Genomic DNA, 21,109 nt, shown 5'->3' on the forward strand with positions numbered 1-21,109 from the left:
ATTAACCACTAGGGAAATGCCAATGAAAAACACAATGAGATACCACTTCACATCCACTAGGATGACTATAATTAAAAGGACAAAATAGCGCTGGTCAGTACGGCTCGGTTGGTTGGGGTGGTGACCATGGGTCTCGGACTCGATTCTGGGTCAGAGTACATACCCTGGTTCAATCCCCAACCGGGGCTCATGCAAAAGGCAGCCAATCAATATTTCTCTCTCATATCAATGTTCCTCTCTCTCCCTTACTCTCTCTAAAATCAATTAAAGCCCTGGCAGGTATGGCTCAGTTGGTTGAGCATCATCCCATGCACTGAAAGGTTACTGGTTTGATTCCCAGTCAGGGCACATACCCAGGTTGCCGGCTTGATGCCCAGTCTGGGGTGCTGGCAGGAGGCAGTCGATCGATATTTCTCTTTCACATCGATGTTTCTCCCTCTCCCTTCCTCTCTCTTTAAAACCAATAAAATTAAAATCAATTTTTTAAAAAGGACAATAAAAAATTTTTAAAAAGACAATAGCAAGTATTATGTACAGTAGGTGGGAACATAAAATGGTTCTGCAACTTTGGAAAACAGCTGGCAGTTCCTCAAGAAGTTAAACAGTTACTGGACAACCCAGAAATCCCACTCTTCGGTATATACTCAAGAAAAGGGAAAGCATATGTCCACACAAAAATTATACACAAATATTCATGGCAGCATCATTCATAATAGCCCATAGGTAGAAACAACTCAAATGGCCATCAACTGATAAATTAATAACAAATGAGGTATTATCCATATAGTGGAATATGATTCAGTCATAAAAAAGAATGAAGTCCTGATACATGCTACAACATGGATGAAGTTTGAAAACATGCCAGCTGACAGAAGCCAGACACAAGTATATTGTATGCTTCCATTTATTATGAAACGTGTAGAACAGGCAAATCTATAGGCATAGAAAGTATACTAGTGGCTGCCAGGGGTTGGGTGGAAGGAAGAAGAGGGAACGACTACTAATGGGACAGAGTTTCTTTCTGAGGGGATGCAAATGTTCTGGAATTAGATATTGGTGATAGTTGTATAACTTTGTAAATATACTACACACTACTGATTTGCATACTTTAAGAGGGTGACTTTTATGGTATGTATTATTATGAGGCATTTCTAACTTCTCATTGCTAATTTTTTCATTTTAAAATTGAGATATAATTTACATTATATCTTATTAAAGACATTTGATAAAATTCGGCAGCTTTTTTTTAAAAAATCACAAGTAAAATAGGGACTAGAAAGAAACTACTTACATATATTAAATGTCATTACCAAAAACTAGCTGCTAACCTTAACCAAAACAAAGTCATATTAAAACCACTGCAAATATAGTAGCCTACTTATAGTAAGGTTAAAAAAATGCAGTTAGATAAGAGCACAACTGGCATAAAATTGGAAAGGAAGAGAAACTATTATTTTGCACTGATGATATAATTGTATACCTGGAAAACCTAAGAGACTCAAGTAAAAAAAATGCTAGTAGTATTAAGAAAATTTGATAAGTTAGTTGCATACTAAATAGATGAACATAAATTAATAGGTTTTTTTTCAAGTGTATCTAGAAATGCTTATAAAAATGATAGAATACTTAGGAATATATTTAACAAGAAAAGGATAAGGCCTACATAAACAAAACTAAAATCTTATTTATGGACACAAAAAGATTTAAAAATATGAAAAGAAATACCATATCTTGAGTGAAAAGGTTCGTACTTTTAAAAATGTCAATTCTCTTGACTTAGCAGATTTGGTTCAGTGGATAGAGCATTGGCCTGAGGACTGAAGGGTCCTGGGTTCCATTCCGGTCAAGGGCACGGACTTTGGTTGCAGGCTCCATTGGGGCCCTGGTTGGGGAGTGTGTGGGAGGCAACCAATCGATGTGTCTCTCCCCCTCCCTTCCACTCTCTCTAAAACTGAATGGAAAAATATCCTCGGGTGAGGGTTGACCAAAACAAAAAAAACAAACAAAAAAAAACCACAAAAAAACCCCCCAACTATTTGAGAGAGAGATTTAATGTAACTCCAATTAAAATTCTCACAGATTTTAAAAATTAAATGAAGTGACCATAAACTTTATACAGAAGAATAAATGCCAAAAAAATAGCAAAGTATGAAAAAGAATGGAGAAGATGTTGGCTTATCAAATATTAGAACATATTATGAAAGCCACTGTGATCAAATCCATACATTATTGAAATAAGAATGGAAACAATGATCGCTGGGGGAGAATAAATTCCAGTATTTATTATATGACAAAGGTGACATTTCGATTCAGTGGAAAAAGAATGGATTATTTAATAATTTGATGCTAGGACAGCTGGTTAAAAATCTGAAAGAAAATATAGTAGGACCCCTCTTTTCTACCATATACAAAAATAAATTCCTGATGATTACACATTTACATATAAAACAATGAAATAAATATTGGAGACCATATTCACAATATAGGACTAGGAAGAGCTTTTGAATTAAGGCAAGAAATTAAAAAGTTATAAGTGAAAAGAAGGCATATTTAACTATATACAAATTTTAAACTTCTGTGTGGCAAAAACTGGTGATTCCCAATGTATGACCCTTGGACCAGCAGCAGTAGCAGCAGCAGCGTCTGGGAATTGGTTAGGAATACAAATTCTTACCTCCCACCCCGGGCTTACTGAGTCAGAAAGTGTTGCTTGGCGCCCAGTAACCTGGGTTTAACAAGCTCTTCAAGTGATTCTGATGCACAGCTAAAGTTTGAGGACCACAAAGTCAATGGACAAAATTAAATTCGGGGGAAAAAAACCATTTGTAACAAAGATAACATTCAGAGGATCAATACTTATATAAATAGTTTTTTTTTTTTAATATATTTTATTGATTTTTTACAGAGAGGAAGGGAGAGGAATAGAGAGTTAGAAACATTGATGAGAGAGAAACATCGATCAGCTGCCTCCTGCACACCCCCTACTGGGGATGTGCCCGCAACCAAGGCACATGCCCTTGACCGGAATCGAACCTGGGACCCTTCAATCCGCAGGCCGACGCTCTATCCACTGAGCCAAACCGATTAGGGCACAAATAGTTTTTATAAGTTGATGAGAAAGGAATAACTAAGCAAACAGAAAAATGGGCTTAGCATATCAGAGAACAGCAAATCAAAATATGACAAACATTAAAAATGCGGAGAGGACCAAGATGGTGGCATAGGTAGACACCGGAGACTGCTGCCGCAAACAACCATTTCAAAAATACAACTAAAAGACGAAACGGACATCACCCAGAACAACAGGAAGGCTGGCTGAGGAGGGACTCTTCAACTAGAAGGAAAGATGGCGCATACCCAGGCTCAGAGGAGGCGCAGTGTGGAAAATTTAAAGGTGCGGAGGTGAGCGCGCAAAGCAGGCTGGTGGCTGAGGGCGCGGTTGTCGTTTTCAATCAGGAGGGAGTCTCAGACTCTGAGCTCCAGATCTGGGCGAGTCTCTAGGGACTCAGACTCAAACGGGAGAAGCGGGATTATCCGGCATCAGTTGGAACCTGAGGGCAGCTTTCTCTCCGAGGTTTGCAGCGGTTGCCGGGGTTCTGAGAAGCAGAGCCTCTGGGAACAGGACTGAGAGCAGCCATAACTGCTCCCTCCACCCGCCCTGTTGAGCCCGCCCCGCCCAAGCCCAGCGCAGAGCCATTTGCCAGATCGCCTCAGGCAAAGGCTAGATTAGCACCTCCCCAGAGGACAGAAGTTTTCCACACAGCTGATTCTCACAGCCAGTCAGCCTGGTGGTCAAATCCCTCTAGTATTAACTACAACAATCAAGGCTTAACTAGAACAAGACTGTGCACAAAGACCACAAGGGGGTGCACCAAGAAAGCATAAAAAATGCGGAGACAGCCGAAACCGGTTTGGCTCAGTGGATAGAGCGTCGGCCTGAGGACTGAAAGGTCCCAGGTTCGATTCCGGTCAAGGGCATGTACCTGGGTTGCGGGCACATCCCCAGTGGGAGATGGGGGATGTGCAGGAGGCAGCTGGTCGATGTTTCTCTCTCATCGATGTTTCTAACTCTCTATCTCTCTCCCTTCCTCTCTGTAAAAAATCAATAAAATATATTTAAAAAAAAAATGCGGAGACAAAAAAACATGACAGAAATGGAGGATATAGAGCTAAAAAACGCAATTTTGAGGGCTTGCAATAAACTTGTGGAGAGCCTCACGAAAACTAATGAGACCCTCGATGCTATGATAAAGAAACAACTAGAAATTAAGCATACACGGACTGAAATAAAGAATATTACACCCAATAGCAGACCAGAGGAGCGCAAGAATCAAGCCAAAGATTTGAAATGGGAAGAAGCAAAAAACACCCAACCGGAAAAGCAAAATGAAAAAAGAATCCAAAAATATGAAGATAGTGTAAGGAGCCTCTGGGACAGTTTCAAGCATACAAACATCAGAATTATAGGGGTGCCAGAAGATGAGAGAGAGCAAGATATTGAAAACCTATTTGAAGAAATAATGGCAGAAAACTTCCCCCACCTGGTGAAAGAAATGGACTTACAGGTCCAAGAAGCACAGAGAACCCCAAACAAAAGGAATCCAAAGAGGACCACACCAAGACACATCATCATTAAAATGCCAAGAGCAAAAGACAAAGAGAGAATCTTAAAAGCAGCAAGAGAAAGAGACTCAATTACCTACAAGGGAATACTCATACGACTGTCAGCTGATTTCTCAACAGAAACTTTGCAGGCCAGAAGGGAATGGCAAGAAATATTCAAAGTGCTGAATACCAAGAACCTACAACCAAGATTACTTTATCCAGCAAAGCTATCATTCAGAATTGAAGGTCAGATAAAGAGCTTCACAGATAAGGAAAAGCTAAAGGAGTTCATCACCACCAAACCAGTATTATATGAAATGCTGAAAGGTATCCTTTAAGAAGAGGAAGAAGAAAAAGGTAAAGATACAAATTATGAACAACAAATACACATCTATCAACAAGTGAATCTAAGAATCAAGTGAATAAATAATCTGATGTACAGAATGAACTGGTGATTACAATGAATCAGGGACATAGAAAGGGAATGGACTGACTATTCTTGGGGGGGAAAGGGGAATGGGAGATTCGGGAAGAGACTGGACAAAAATGGTGCACCTATGGATGAGGACAGTGGGTGGGGAGTGAGGGCGGAGGGTGGGGTGGGAACTGGGAGAAGGGGAGTTATGGGGGGGAAAAAAAGAGGAACAAATGTAATCTGAACAATAAAGATTTAATTTAAAAAAACATTAAAAATGCTTAAATCAAGCTGCAGTCAGGGAAGTGCAAATTAAAGTCATAATGCACTTTCCATCAAGATAGGAAACATTTAAAAAGAGCCATGGCTGGAGGGAAGCAGGTGCTCTCATTAATTGCTCCTGGTAACATGAATTGGTATAGCCTTTGTGAAAAGCAATCTGGGGACGTTTATGAAACGGAAAGTCCATAAATTCAAATGAGCAATCTTACTCCTCAGACTCCAGCGCCTAGAAATAAAGGTGCTCATAGGTAAAGATAGAGCACAGGATGTTTTTTCACAAGGATGTTTACTGAAGCATTATTTGTACCAAAAAAACACCACGTTGAAATCCAAGTGGATGACCTGCACTGCGGTAGATGAAGAATTCTGGTTTATCGCCAGCATGAAAAGTAATGCAACTATTAAAAAAGAAAACTAGAGCAGAGACAGCATCATGAGCTGCATCAGAAGCACCCAGACGGCTTCTGGGAACCACTCATTTGCTGGGACCCGTCACCAGTGCCTAAGTCAGTAGGTCTGGGGCCGAGTCCAGAATTTGTGTTTCTAAAAATTCCCAGGTGGTGCTGACACTGCTGGCCCAGGGACTACACTTTGAGAATCACTGGTTTAAGATACTGTTAAGTGAGAAGAGTAAAGTATGAAAAATATATGTAATATAGTCAACTTCTTTATAAATAAAATAAACAATGACTTCCAAAAACCATATCCATATGTATATATGCCCATGAAGAAAAATATAGAAAATAGTAGGAAATTAACATGGATTTACCTGTGGGGTAGTAGACAGAGAGTAAGAGGATGCTTTCACACCAGTCTACATATATGTAGTGTGATTTGTGGCAATAGGTACAAAGGAAAAAAACAAAACAACAAATAGTTTCCAGCATTATATTCCTCTGCCTATAACACAGTGATAGGGAAAGTCACTGCACCTTTTGGGCATGAACATACCTGGTAGGAAGACACGGGAGATGGGAGATAGGGGGAGAGTGCAGACTGCGTGAGCATCCTGTTGGGAGTGATGCTGTAAGGACCTGGGTAAAACCTGCAGGAAGGAACCTCGTCAGTCAGGAGTCACAGGAAGAAAGGCGCCCTCCCCTGAGAGACACGGCCACTTCCCACTAAGTGCTGTTCAAAACTCAAGATGAAACATCTTGGACAAAGGCGGTTGTCATTTTGAGTTGGTCTGAATATATAAAACACCCTTACCCATTCTGAAGAGCTGTGGAGGGGTCATAGGTCAAGGCCATACCACCCTATAAAGAAAGAACACTGCAGTCATATTGTAAGCCCTTGGATGAGAATAGGAGCAAGGCCAGAATGTCAAGGGTGGGAATGAGTAAAGTGAAGTCTGGACAGCCCAGCCCACGTGGGTCAGCGGTTAAGCATCAACCCAGGAACCAAGAGGTCACTGGTTTGATTCCCAGTCAGGGAACATGCCCAGGTTTCAGGCTTGATCCCCAGTAGGGGACATGCAGGAGGCAGCCAATCGATAATGTTCCTCTCTCATCAATGTTTCTATCTCTCTATCTCTCTCCATTCCTCTCTCTCTAAAAATGATAAAAATAAAAAATTAAGTGAAGTCTGGACAAGCTGTTCCAGAGTTTTCCTGGTCGTACAGGCTGCAAAATCCCACTCAAGACCCACACTGAAGAGCATGCTAGTAGCCAGCTTCTCTCCGTTACAAACTGTAGCTCTCAAGCTTGCCACCTAAGCTCACAGACATCAGGCCATGGTCATTTCCATTCCGTTTTAATAGCCTCAGAGGTCCTCTTACCATGTCTCCATTCCTTGGCCAGGCCCGTCCATTTGGCACAAATTTTCCTTGGTTCTGTCGTTTCTTTGGACCACCGTCAGCAAATTTGCAAAGCAATGGATCTGATGGGGCTACCAAGAGAGAAAGCAGGCAGGTAACAGAGTCCCACCTCACTTAGCCTCGCTCACACTCATGCAAAACTCCTCCACATCCTCACTGGAAGTAACAGCCTGTGGCCCTTTCAGCCGGATTCCCAGATGCCTCACCTGGTACTCCGGGGGGCGTCTTAATATACTTTCCATTAAAGTGGGTGATGATGGCTTCACACTTCTCTGTGGATTCCATCCTGAGGAGCACAAGAGGGGTTAGGCTGTAGCTTCTCCAGGATCTGTGTGCTCCTTACATTCAACAAGAATGCCCCAAGTTCCCAGCCCCAAGATGCTCTAACAGCTGTGACTATAAAACACAGGTTTCCCCCACACAAATTCAAGACATCAAGAAGAGGCAGCCCAGCTCCTAATGAAGGTTCTCTCAACTGGCTCCCGTAGGAACCCTGAAAGGAGTCATGGAGGTGTATGAATACATGTTCCAAAGAAAATACTGACGGATGGGCCTATGATTGTGTCTGGCTCATAAATAAGAATACAGTAAACAGAGGCTGTTACTATTACTTTTTATTACAAAATCCCTAATGGAAATTGTTCCTCACTCTAATAAACCTACACAAGCTAAGAATTTTCCAATATTTATTTTTGCTTCTGGTTACTTATCAAGGTCTAATGAGCTATTCATTAAGATTTCATGAGTCTGTAGGAGAAAACAGTAATAAGACAGGGTTAGGGCCCATAGTGATAGAAAAAACAATGTGGGAATACTGAGTTAAAGTATCTTGTTGGGGAAAGAGGACAGAAAATCTAGACTCCAGCTCCTGTTCATCTCCCAAAGCTATGAGTTAGGACATGCACAAAAGCCCTTTGAACCCATTCCTCATTTCCGCTTTAGAGAAATGATCCATCTACCCTACTACACAGGACTATATAGATCAAATAAGATAATCTATATAGTCCTGACCAGTTTGGCTCAGTGGATAGAGCGTTGGCCTGGGGACTGAAGGGTCCCAGGTTCGATTCCGGTCAAGGGAATGTGCCTTTTTGCGGGCAATCCTCAGTAGGGGGTGTGCAAGAGGCAGCTGATCGATGTTTCTCTCTCATCGATGTTTCTAACTCTCTATCCCTCTCCCTTCCTCTCTGTAAAAAATCAATAAAATATTTAAAAGAAAAGAGTGAGTTGGCTAGAGAAGCCCTATTCCTAGTTCCCACAGTTTGAAACACTCCAGAGTAAGGGAATGTTCTTGGGCCAGACAAGATATAAAACAAAAAGGGACCTTAGTCCAGCAGTTTTCAAACTTAAAGAAAAAACAAACACAACAGAATCTCCTTTCAAACAAAATCTTAAGATAAATAAAAGCAGAACCTAGCTGGTTTGGCTCAGGGGATAGAGCGTCAGCCTGCGGACTGAAGGGATTGAAGGATCCTGGGTTCGGATCGGATTCTGGTCAAGGGCACATGCCCTGGTTGTGGGCTTGATTCCCAGTAGGGGGCGTGCAGGAGGCAGCTGATCAATGAGTCTCTCTCATCATTGATGTTTCTATCTCTCTCTCTCGCTTCCTCTCTGATATCAATTAGAAGAAGAAGAAGAAGAAGAAGAAGAAGAAGAAGAAGAAGAAGAAAAAGAAGAAGAAGAAAAGCAGAACCATTTCTTAAGTAGGACAGGGGAAGCTGACGCCCTACAACAACAATGACACCTAAGCACAGAGGAGGGTACGCTAGAGAGCTCTGCAGCACAAGGGACACCACAAGAAAATCACTCATCTAAATCAACCTCCACAGCCTAGCTGGCGAGGCTCAGTGGTTGAGCGTTGACCTATGAACCAGGAGATCGTGGTTCGATTCCTGGTCAGGGCACACACCCGGGTTGCGGCCTCCATCCCCAGTGGGGGGCATGCAGGAGGCAGCCAATCAATGATTCTCTCTCATCATTGATGTTCTATCTCTCTCTCCCTCTTCCTTCCTCTCTGAAATCAATAAAAATATATATTTTAAAAATAATAATAAATCAATCTCCAGAGTCGACCAAGACTCATAAAGGTCTGCTATCACATGGACAGTTAGTGGCAGAGTTGGTTCCAGAATCTGTCTCTCAACAGATCTGAAAGGTAGACCAGATCTTCCACTTCATCCTAACTGACCTGGAAGCCAGAAGTATTAGGGCTCTGTTTCTACCACCCACTCCTGTGACACCTGGGACAAGTCACTTCATATCGGGAACTTTGGTTTCCTTATCTATTACATGGAGAGTTAATATTTCACAGGGTTGTAGTAATGATTAAATGAGACAATAGGAAGATACAGAACACTTGCTTTATGGGCTTGTACAATACCAGTGACATTAAATCTATAAGAAGGTACAGAATTATTTTATTCTGGTTGGGTCTGGATCAAAGGAACAAAGGCTAGAGTAGCAGAAGGTAGTGGGGAAAGGACAAGAATTTGGGGCACGTGAACTTTTTAGTATTGTGACCTACAATGAAATAAACCTGATTTACTATTGATAGGGACATCCTCTTATCTGATAGAGAGAGCACCTGAATTAATCTGAAAAATAATCATATTATTTTAAATCTTAGAACACATATACTTATGTGAATAGGGGGTTAAGTTTCTTACATGAGAATAGGGGGTTAAGTTTTTCTTAAGTTTCCTTTTCAAGGTCTGTGCCAAGCGATCGATCGAGGAGGTGACTCAGCTGTGAATCCAGCAAGCAGAACCGATAAGCATGGTCAGGCCAACTCACCAGGAGTCAAAACATCACCTCATCAACATCATCTCATCGCCTGATGACTGAAGGATAACAGCTGACGTCCACTCCTGGCCTCACCCCGGCCCCTTCCCCTCTATAATCCTGTCCCCTGCCCCTGCTGGAAGGCAGGATTTGATGCTTGTAAGCGTGCTGTCTTCTGGGTTGGCTCGCCTCTTCAATAAACGCCCCATATGATTCACCTTTGCCTTCCTTATTGGACACAGTGACAGGCAGCCGGAGCCCAACCGGGGGTTTCCCGGTAACACTATCAAGTACTTTTGGCCAACTGCTTGGTCCCTGGTGGGAAAGGGGGCACAGATTTTGTGACGTTCTTCATTAACGACATCATGTCCCATTCTCGGCACCCCTCACCTTGCAAAGCCAACCCCTCTGCTGGTCCCACTGGTGTCTCGAAGGATTCGAGTGGAGATAACTTGGCCAAAGGGCTTCAGCATGCCCTCCAGTTCTTGCTCATCCATTGACAGCGGGAGGTTTGATATGTACAGATTTGTAGGGTCCTGCTCCTGTTGCTATGGAAATAAAAGAGAGAAAATGAAGCTCACCTCTCAGCCTTCATCCACAACATAAGATCTCAGAAAAAAAGATAACAGGAAGGGTCCCACATAAACAAAGAGAGTCTTAACTATTTGTAACAAACATCTAATCCTACTACCGTGGATTGTATATTGAGCCCAGACCGCCCCCCCCCCCCCCCAAAAGAGAAAGCAGATTTAATAGCATTAGTACTGTACAAGCCCATAATACGAGTCATTGACAAAGATTTGGCTGTCCCTTTAAGAACTAGGCAGAGCAGCACCCCCCTCCCCCAGCAGCCGTCCCGGAGGCAGGGTTCTCTTGGACCGCCTGTTCGCTGGCTGGATTGTTTTGAGTAATCCCCCCGCACCCCCCTTCCGGCCACAGCAGACTCCTCTGAGTAGGAATGCCTGCTCACTCCCTGACGGAGGGAAAGCAGGAAGAGGGGAGAGAGGGGAGGAGGAGGAGGGAAGGCTATGTGCTGGGGCTGCACCGAGGGCCACATGCCTAGCTCACTGGCCCCCAGGAGCCCGGAAAGCCCTGGTCACCGGAGCTCTGCAGAGCCCTCCACGCCGCTGCCAGGCTTTCCTACCGGAGGAGGCGGGGAGCCCTCCCCGAGGGCAAAACCCATACAGTGGCTACCGCGTCCCGCAGCTGGATTGTTGAGAATTTCAGCAGCCACTCTGCTCTAGGCTGCGGGTCACAAGCAGCCGTAATCCCTCTTCTGCCCTTCCCTCCAGGGCTCCCATTTTCTTTAATTTTAGCAGAAGGTGGCTGGCTGCCCTGCCTCATCAGCGCCACAGAATTCACAGCGACTTCAGACAGGCGGGAGGGCAGTGCCCCCGGAGAGAACGGGGAGGGAAAGGCTCCGGATTCCTAGGAGTCCCGACGGAGGGAAACGCTCCAGGCAGATGTGAGGAGGGACCGTCTGCTTCCCGGCGGGATGTCCCTCCCCCCGCGCCCCACCACAGAACCGCCCCACCCCAGGGAGCAGTGCTGGGAGGTGGAACGCATTGTTCTGAACTGCTGAGATGCACAACTGGCTTCCCAGAGAATGTTGCAAAACTCCCACAGGCTGTGTGGTAGGGAAGTGCGGAGCCGGTGGGGATGGGGAACCGGGGGAGGAAGGGAGCAGGCCTCTGCACCCTCCTGCCTGCTGACCATCCTGGACAGAGCGACCTGCACATCGCCTTCCTCCAGCAGCCAAGGGGTGCTCAACGGGTCCCAGGCCCAGGCTGTCTTTGACCAGATAATAGTAACAAAACCACTGCAGGCGGCCTTTGCCCGTCAGCATCGTGGCTCTCGAGGCCCCTGGAACCTTGGAACTGGACCCTGTTGCTCACCACAACCCCTCGGAGGGGAAGACCTGGGCAGCGCCCTTACCTTTGCCATCTGTGCCTGGACGCCGCTGGCTTTCAGTGCTGTTACGGCCTTCTGTGCGGCCGAAGGACTGTCGAAGTCCACAAAGCCATAGCCTGGAATGGAAACAGCATCACTGGGCGGTGGGGGGAGACCGGGGAGGAGGCCCGGGCTTGGGAGAAGAGGAGGGTTGTGATCCATGTAATACAAGGGGGAGGGAGGTTTCAGGTGATTATCCACCTGCTTCTCAAACCCCGTGAGGTTTGGTCTATTTTTTAAAGAATATGTCTGTATTGATTTCAGAGAGGAAGGGAGAGAGAAATATCAATGATGAGAGAGAATCGTCATCATGGTCAGCTGCCTCCTGCACACCCCTTACTGGGGATGGACCCCCCAACCCGGGCATGTGCCCTGACCGGGAATGGAATCCATGACCTCTTGGTTCAAGGGCTGACACTCAACCACGGACCCACACGTTGTCGGGCGATTTCAGTTACTTTAAAGCTAAGCGTGCCCAGGGCAATAAGGTCCTTGTGGTGTCCTTGCCTTCCTCCCTCCCTCAACAGATATGAGGCGTCAGGAAGGAGGCTCTTCTCATAATCTACAGCACCCCCACTCTGACTTCTTAAAAAAACAACTCTTCCTCTTTTCTAGCCACACCCCAGAATGCTAGGCAAGGGAATACAGCCTCTTTTTAAAAGTATATAGTTTTATTGATTTCAGAGAGAAAGGGAAAGGGAGAGAGAGAAACATCAATGATGAGAGCAAATCATTGATTGGCTGCCTCCTGCATGCCCCCTACTGGGGATCGAGCCCACAGCCCAGGCATGTGCCCTGACTGGGAATCGAACCGTGACCTCCTGGTTCATAGGCCGATGCTCAACCACAGAGCCACACTGGCAGGTGGGAGTACAGGCTCTTCATGGCACATAACAAGCTACCTGCTGGAAGAAGCCATTCTCCACTTCAACCTACGTACTTCTCCTCTCCTACAATTCTTACATCTCCACCTAAAACTGCTCAAAACCCAACAAAACTGTTAATCCTCACAAAATAATACCTACCAAGTCATCCACCTACTACCACCAAAAAGCCTTTGCAATGCTTTGCTAAAGAGAAGTAATCTCACCTGCCCATATACACCATCCAGTCCAGGGGAGCATGAGGGTCAAAGGAAGCCCAAGGGACTCCAGGGCTCTTTCGTGTAGACTTCTAGCCTTCGGTCCCCAAAATAGCATTTGCAGCTCTAGCTATCTGGTCACCAAAGAACCTAAATATCTGCTAGTCTTAAAACATTTTTATTGATGGATTTTTAGAGAGGAAGTGGGAAGAGAGGAAGGAATATCGGTTTGTTGTTCCACTTATTTATGCATTCATTGGTTAACCTTTGCATGTGCCCTGACCGGGAATCAAACTGGCAACCTGGGCGTATCAGGACGATGCTCTAACCAGCTGAGCTACCTGGCCAGGGCTCTGCTGGTCTTTTAAGTCTGAAATCCTCTGAGATTTCTCTCTGGCCTTGTGTACTCGGGACCTTCAGCAGTAAAGGGCAGGGACAAGGGATGGGCTCGCGCACAGCTGCTCTCCGTGACCAGGACAGCTCTTTTCTCACCTTTGCATTTGTTTGTGGTCTTGTCCAGTATGGCCTTAGTGGAGACAATCTTGCCATATCTAAGGGAGAAGAAAACGCAAAGTGATCACCTGGGGGCAGCTGTGTAGGAAAGGACAGAGAATGAGGCATCTGGATGAACCCAGGTCCTTTCTCCACTCCCACTACAACACGGATCCTACCCAAACCTTAATAACAGGCAAAGAGAAGATGAATTTAAAATGTTAGACTTATCATGTAAACCTAATTCCCAAAGCTCCCCACAAGAAATAAGGCAGCTGTAGTCCAACACGCCTCTCTCTTCTTCTCCAACTAAGATTCAGACACTAGTTAGGAAGAGATTCGTGTCTTTTCAGGAGAGAAGCTTGGCATGCACATCGCAGAATGTGCGAGGGCAGCGCTCAGGCAGGAAGTCCCGAAGGACTAAAAGCAACCCTTGATGTTACTTATCTTCTTTTGGACAAACACCATTCCTCCTATGAAAAACCTATAGACATTTATCTCCTCTGACACCCAGTTCCCTATCCCTCTACTGATTGAAGGTCAGCCTGAACCAGATTTCTTGTGTTCAAATCCTGGTTCTGCCTCTTTGTAGCTATGTGTGATCTTGGACAAGTCATTTAACCTTTCTGTGCCTCAGTCTCACCATCTGTAAGACAGGAATAGGATTGCTGGGGACAGGAAATGAGTTCATAAATATACAGCACGAGTGTCTACCACGTGGTAAACATGTAAACACTCTTAACTGTTATCACTGTTATTATATTCAAGTGACCTCAGCTTTAATCTACTGCAAATGGCTCTCCTGCTTTACTGTATTCTAAAACTTCTATTTCTCATCATCAAGATTTGAGTGTGTTAGGAGGGGAGTGGGCACACGACCAGGTAAGAAAATTATCCAGCCCTAGCCGGTTTGGCTCAGTGGAAAGAGCATCGGTTTATGGACTGAAGGGTCCCTGGGTTTGATTCTGGTCAAGGGCATGTACCTTGGTTGCAGGCTCGTTCCCCAGCCCTGGTCAGGGAAGGTGCAAAGGCAACCAATCGATGTCTCTCTCTCACATTGATGTTTCTCTATCTCTGTCTCTCTCTCTCCCTTCCACTCTTTCTAAAAATCATTAGAAAAATATCCTCAGGTGAGGATTAACAAAACACACACACACAAAAGAAGGAAAATTATCCAAAACTTGATGACAAGGCAAAACGATGATTGCATATCCTTTCAACGTCATTCTGGAATATTGTCTAAAAGGTCCACTCAAGCCCAGCCGGCGTGGCCCAGTGGCTGAGCATCAGCCTATGAACCGGGAGACCACAGGTTTGATTCCCAATCAGGGCACATGCCCCGTTTTGTGGGCTCACTTTCCAGTGGAGGGTCGTGCAGGAAGCAGCCGATCAATGATTCTCTCTCATCACTGATGTTTCTATCTCTCTCTCTCCCTCTCCCTTCCTCTCTGAAGTCAATAAAAATATATATTTTATTTTATTTTTTTTTATTTTATTGATTTTTCACAGAGAGGAAGGGAGAGAGATAGAGAGTTAGAAACATCGATGAGAGAGAAACATCGACCAGCTGCCTCCTGCACATCTCCCACTGGGGATGTGCCCGCAACCCAGGTACATGCCCTTGACCGGAATCGAACCTGGGACCCTTGAGTCCGCAGGCCGACGCTCTATCCACTGAGCCAAACCGGTCTCGGCAAAAAATATATATTTTAAAATAAATAAAATAAAAGGCCCACTCAAGGTACGTTTTATTATCTAGCGAGTTGTTTCATTTACTATTTACTACTGATTAGGGCCCAGGCTTGGTGAAGATACATACTAACCTGTTGATCTTTTATCCAGTAGAAATGCAAGTAATTTCTGTCCAGTAGAAAATAAAATCCCAAAGGTTACTGTTTTATTGTTCTTTGGAATATGAACCAGTTTTGTATGTAACCCAGCAATCTTATTTCAACATTCTCTTTCCCGTACCTGTAAATACTCAGTCCCTCAAATGCTTTTTGAACTCATTTTACCTTCCTGCTGGGTCCCTCACCAATGAGTGGAATAAATCTTCGGCATGTGTTCACCTATATTTGTATGACAGTCATGTTTTCAACATGTTGAAAGAGCATACGTTGGCAGCAGGGTGGCGTGTCACAAGTCAGGGATTGTAGGAGCAGTGTTCCACTAGAAAAATTCTCTCCTCTCCCCTCCAGGAGGGTGAAAATATTAAAGAGAGAACAGATAACACGAACAAAGTTACAAGATTTAACTGAAACCACTTAGCAGGGACTGACTTTAAGACCAATATCCCAAAGAAGCATTTTTCCTGCCACTCTTCTCATCCCTAAAGCTTGCGGGATGGTTGATGTACGTGTTTGCTCCTTGGCGACCTCTCACTGACTTTCTTAGTGGGGGCTTCTTCGAACCAATGGATTAGAAAGAATAAGCTCAGCCATGCCCTGGAGGCCGGGAAAAGAACACATGAAAATGGGGGGAGGAGGGGTGATCCTAGCTCTTCAGGGCTTCATACTTGGATTCTTTCCCAAATTTAGGCAAAGGAAGAGCGGCTGAGACTAGGCCAGAGGACACGCACGCTGCTATCCCTGCAGAGGCCCCAGGGTGGAGCTTGCTGTGGTCTGAGCAGCCTGAGACTGAGCTCAGAATTTCCAGGCAGCTGGCAGCTGCCGAGCCGCTCCCGCCGCCTCCCCCTCAGACGGAGCCCCTCCAAGAGAACTGGGAGCTCCAGTCCCAGACTCCACGCCTCTCCTCCCCACCAGCCAGGGCTTAGGATCCAGCCACTTGTACTTCCCCTGCAACCCGGAGAGAGACCAACTGGGACAAAGGCAGGACGTCCTTCTACGCATAGGAAACACCCTTCCTAGAAAGGTTTGACTCCCAGCTCAACGCGTCCATGAGGGGTCTACTCGCCTCCATCATAAGTCACCTAGCACCCACGCTTTCCCGGCCTCACTGCCGCCTCTCCACAGTCCCCTTTCGGACTCCTCACTTCCATCCTACATGCTGACCCTGACTGTGTTCATCCCTCCAGACACAGCAGACGGCAAGGCAACTGCTGGGAAAAACTGAGTTTTTCCCCTGTCATGTGGCATGAGATTTTTGTAGCACAATATATCTAGGACAAGAAACACAGGTGCGGAATGAAGGAATTAGACTGATAAGTATTCTTTTCCCTCATGAACCAACATTTCTGCCAATTTCCATTCCCCCAAAACATTACTAGTCCTAGACTAAGTGCCATTGAAATCCCTTTCTAGCAGGGTAAGTTGCGTTAAAGGAACCCGTGTTATACATACATCTAGCCTTTAGAGGTTGAGTTTGTGTAGCCTGGTGCTAACAAAAACATCCATATGATTTGCAAACCACATCAGAAGAGGCAGGGATTTATGGAGTGCATAGGATGCCTCGCACAACTATATTTTGCAGGCAGAGTTCTGCTTCTCTAGGACGTGGAGCCCTGGAACTTGCCTGCATAGTTGTGGGAGCCCGAATTACTGTGACCACTTCAGAACATTGTCCAGCAATATCAACAGAAGCTGAACAAATGCACATCCTCTGAGTCAGCAATTTTACTCGTCGGGATAGACACAACATAAATGTGTACACCCGTGACCAAAAGACATGTACAAGCTCAGAGCAGCACTGTTCGTATGGAAGTGGACACCGTGGGGATGGGAAAGAGATAGTAACTGAGAGGCGGGCTTCTGAAGAGGTGGCGGTGTTCTGTTTCTTGATCTGGTAACAATAAGGGTGTGTTCACCTTTAAAAGCTCACCGTTGTAAATACGCTTACGATTTGTGCATTTTTCCGTGCACTTGTTATATTTCAAAACAAAGTTTTTAAAAATGGTAAATTTACATAATCGACGGTTCCAATTTTTCTCCTTCGACCATCCACTTACCAAAATTCAGTTTTCCTTCTCCCCAGTAATGTTCCCATTCCATCCCCCGACTTTTCCTCTAGATTATTTGAAACATATACTTTTTCTGCCTAAAGGAAATGAACTGGCATTCTGACACACTTGCAGTTTTTCCAGGATTCTTAACTAGGCTAATTCCATAATCGTTACCTCCACCTTCTGACTCGAGTCTACTCCGAAGAACCCCACATGTCTTTAGAGGGAAGATGCAACGTAACCGCCTCTTTCTCCACCTTCTTCTTTACCCGCTAATCTGAGGGCTTCTCTGGTTCACTGGGTGCATCTCCAGCAGCAGAAACTCTTCTAAGTACATAATTCAATTGACTAGTCCCACTTGCTTATATCCCTCACTGCCTTTGGAGATACTGAATATTTCTATTCAAGGTGTAAGGATAGGAATCTTTCCACGAAGACCATTAATTCTAGATACTTGTTAGAAACAAAGTCATACTAGGCTTTAAAGGCCAGCCTTATCCTGGCTTTCCTCAGAGAAACAAAAGGTTTTATATATTGGTAGCAGGTAGAATTTCTTTAAGAGGGGCTGCTGAGAAACCTTATGACTATGGAGTAGAAGCAAAATAATATTGAATTTCAGGATAAGAGTATCTGGCAACAAGCCAGTATCACCAAAGCCATACTGTCCCTGGGAGCCTACCCACACATACCCCAACTTACGACTGACACAACTTGACAAGGTCCTGGTCAGTAGTGCCCGGCTGCAAACCCCGGATGTAGAGGTTGGTTTTGCTCAGCTGGTCATTTCCATTGCTCCCACTGCTGCTGTTAGGCGTGCTGTTGTTTGGACTAGGTGGTGCCATCTGCTGAGACAACGACACATATGGCTGCAAGGAGACATAAGGAACAGAAGGTCAAAAGGATTACAGATGTAGATGTCGGAGAGTGAGGAAGATCCTGGCGCCTTGGAAAGAATGATTTTGCCCTGGCTGGTTTGGCTCAGTGGATAGAGCGTCGGCCTGCGGACTGAAGGGTCCTGGATTCGATTCTGGTCAAGGGCACATGCCTGGGTTTCGGGCTTGATCCCCAGTAGGAGGCATGCAGGAGGCAATCGATCGATGATCCTCTCTCATCATTGATGTTTCTTTCTCTCTCTCCCTTTCCCTTCCTCTCTGAAATATATATATAAAATAAAGCCCCCCCAAAAAGAAAGAAAGAATGATTTCAAACTTTAATAGCAATGAACTTGATAGGAGAGTTTAAAAAAATAGTAAAGGAATTCCTGTCTGCCATAGGATAAAGAAGTACATAATTGTCTTACCTATTTTTCAGGAATAATGAGGGGCCAAAATAAGCTTGTTGAGGTTTGAAAAAAGGTACTTTGTTATAGTGAAATGTTTTTATCACACAGATGCTAGAGAACACAATGTATGCCTCTTAAGTAAACCGTATTATTTATTTATTTATTTATTTATTTATTTATTTATTTATTTTTAAAATATATTTTATTGATTTCTTACAGAGAGGAAGGGAGAGGGATAGAGAGCCAGAAACATCGATGAGAGAGAAACACCAATCAGCTGCCTCCTGCACACTCCCCACTGGGGATGTGCCCGCAACCAAGGTACATGCCCTTGACCGGAATCAAACCCGGGACCCTTCAGTCCGCAGGCCGACGCTCTATCCACTGAGCCAAACTGGTTCTGGCAAATCGTATCATTTAGACAAGACCAATAAAATCGAGGTTCCATTAAAAAATGATAAAGAGGAAATAATAAAAACTTGTCAAATCATGAAGGTAAAAATAAGTTTAATATTCTTATGAACAAGATTATTCATAAAACTGTAAAATAAGAACTGCAAAATACATGCAAGAGCTTGAAAATTATTGTAAATTTGGACAAATAAAATACTAATTACCATATCGGGTAGTAAAAAATGAAATTTTTATAATGATATTAGGGGTTTAGTCAATTCTAAGTTATTTACAAGTTTTAAAAGTTTAAATAAATGAATAATAGATACATTATGGTTAAGCAATCTAGGATGGGGGTGAAACACTTCTCATCTTTCACTAGTGATACAAGACGGAACCAGACTCTGCTAAACATTTTTAGGTTCTTCTATTAGAGATGAAATACCAGGCTGGCTGGAACGTGGATCCATTCCTTCATGGCATATTTTAGATCCTTATGCTCTGTGTTTAATGAAACTCTAAATCTGCATAATTACCTATAATATAGTACATTTTACTACATCACACTAAGATTCCAGTTCTCCACTGGCTTAAAGCACTTGATAGAATAAATCTATTAGGAATTATTTTTAAATGCTAGTTTCATCTCCAGGTCTCTCTCTCTCTCTCTCTCTCTCTGTCCCTCCCTCTCTCTTTTTCTCTCTTGTTTTGGTGGTGATGGTGGTAGTGAGGAATTGGATTAGTAACAGAAGAAAAGAGAACCATAAATATCAAAGAGGGAAATCTTCCCCCGAAGAATCTTAATTAATGTAAAATATGCCTTTTATATTTCATGCCTCTGACCTTTAGCAAACTTCAAAATTAAAATCTTGCCCGCCAGTGTGGATCAGTGATTGAGCATCGACCCATGAACCGAGAAATCTCTGATTTCTGGTCAGGGCGCATGCCTGGGGGTGTGGGTTGCGGGTTCTGTCCCCAGCTGGGGAGGTGCAGGAGGCAGCGGATCGATGTTGATGTTTCTCTCTCATTGATGTTTCTATCTCTCTCTCCCTTCCTCTCTCTCTCTCTCTCTTTTTTTTAAAAAATATATTTTATTGATTTTTTACAGAGAGGAAGGGAGAGGGATAGAGAGTTAGAAACATCGATGAGAGAGAAACATCGATCAGCCGCCTCCTGCACACCCCCTACTGAGGATATGACCGAAACCAAGGTACATGCCCTTGACCGGAATCGAATCCGGGAACTTTCAGTCCGCAGGCCGACGCTCTATCCACTGAGCCAAACCGGTTTCGGCGTCTCTCTCTAAAAATCAATAAAAACATTTTTAAAAAAAATCTTTACTCAGGCTAAAATATGTTAAAGCAGGTATTTCCCCACCTTTATCAGGACAGGCATACCTTGGAGATACTGCAGGATCGTTCGGTTCTAGACCACCACAATAAAGCGAGTATTGCAATAACGAAGTCGCACACATTTTTTGGTTTCCCAGTGCATATAAATAAATGTTTTCACTATACTCTCGTTTATTAAGTGTGTAATAGCATTATGTCTAAAAAAATATGTACTGTACATACCTTAATGAGAAAATACTTCATTGCTAAAAAATGCTAAGCTTCATCTGAGCCCTCAGAGAGTCATAATCTTTTTGCTGGTGGAAGGTCTTGCCTCAGTGTTGATGGCTGCTGACTGACCAGGGTGGTGGCTGTGAAGGCTGGGGTGGCTGTGCCAATTTCTTAAAATAAGGCAACAGTGAAGTTGGCCACTTTGACTGACTGTTCCTTTCACAAATGATTTCTCTATAGCAGGTGAGGCTGTTTGATAGCGTATTAACCACAGTAGAACTTCTTTCAAAATGGGGGTCAGTCCTCTCAAACCCTGCCACTGCATTAGCAACTAAGCTTATATAATATTCTAAATCCTTTGTTGTCATTTCAACAATCTTCCCAGCATCTTCACTGGGAGTAGATTCCATCTCAAAATACCACTTTCTTCGCTCATCCGTAAGAAGTAACTCCTCGTTTGTCTCATCACGAGATTGCAGCAATTCAGTCCTATCTTCTGGCTCTACTAATTTTCTGGCTCTTTCTTTTCCCACCGTACCTGCAGTTACTTCC

General features: G+C 44.2%; 1 protein-coding gene across 10 annotated transcripts in view; it reads right to left on the minus strand.

The window, feature by feature from the left end:
• The window catches only part of RBMS2 (RNA binding motif single stranded interacting protein 2), a 60,885-nt gene that overhangs the window by 10,016 nt on the left and 29,760 nt on the right, over window positions 1–21,109 (minus strand). For 6 of the 10 annotated variants that reach the window (XM_070409966.1, XM_070409961.1, XM_070409963.1 and 3 more), the window contains 9 exons: window positions 18,020–18,186; window positions 13,423–13,481; window positions 11,835–11,926; window positions 10,290–10,447; window positions 7,325–7,404; window positions 7,080–7,189; window positions 6,512–6,558; window positions 6,254–6,347; window positions 354–452 (listed from right to left, as the gene is read on the minus strand). In XM_070409966.1, coding sequence (XP_070266067.1) covers window positions 354–452; window positions 6,254–6,347; window positions 6,512–6,558; window positions 7,080–7,189; window positions 7,325–7,404; window positions 10,290–10,447; window positions 11,835–11,926; window positions 13,423–13,481; window positions 18,020–18,162 — 882 coding nt within the window. In that variant the 5' untranslated portion in view covers window positions 18,163–18,186. Of the gene's footprint in view, window positions 1–353; window positions 453–6,253; window positions 6,348–6,511; window positions 6,559–7,079; window positions 7,190–7,324; window positions 7,405–10,289; window positions 10,448–11,043; window positions 11,335–11,834; window positions 11,927–13,422; window positions 13,482–18,019; window positions 18,187–21,109 lie in introns of those variants that run through there. The other 4 variants (XM_070409967.1, XM_070409969.1, XM_070409968.1 and 1 more) reach the window with 2 other exon arrangements.

Source organism: Myotis yumanensis, unplaced genomic scaffold (assembly GCF_028538775.1).
Source record: "Myotis yumanensis isolate MYYU_CA2020_CCGP unplaced genomic scaffold, mMyoYum1.0.hap1 SCAF_3, whole genome shotgun sequence".
Classification (NCBI taxonomy): domain Eukaryota; kingdom Metazoa; phylum Chordata; class Mammalia; order Chiroptera; family Vespertilionidae; genus Myotis; species Myotis yumanensis.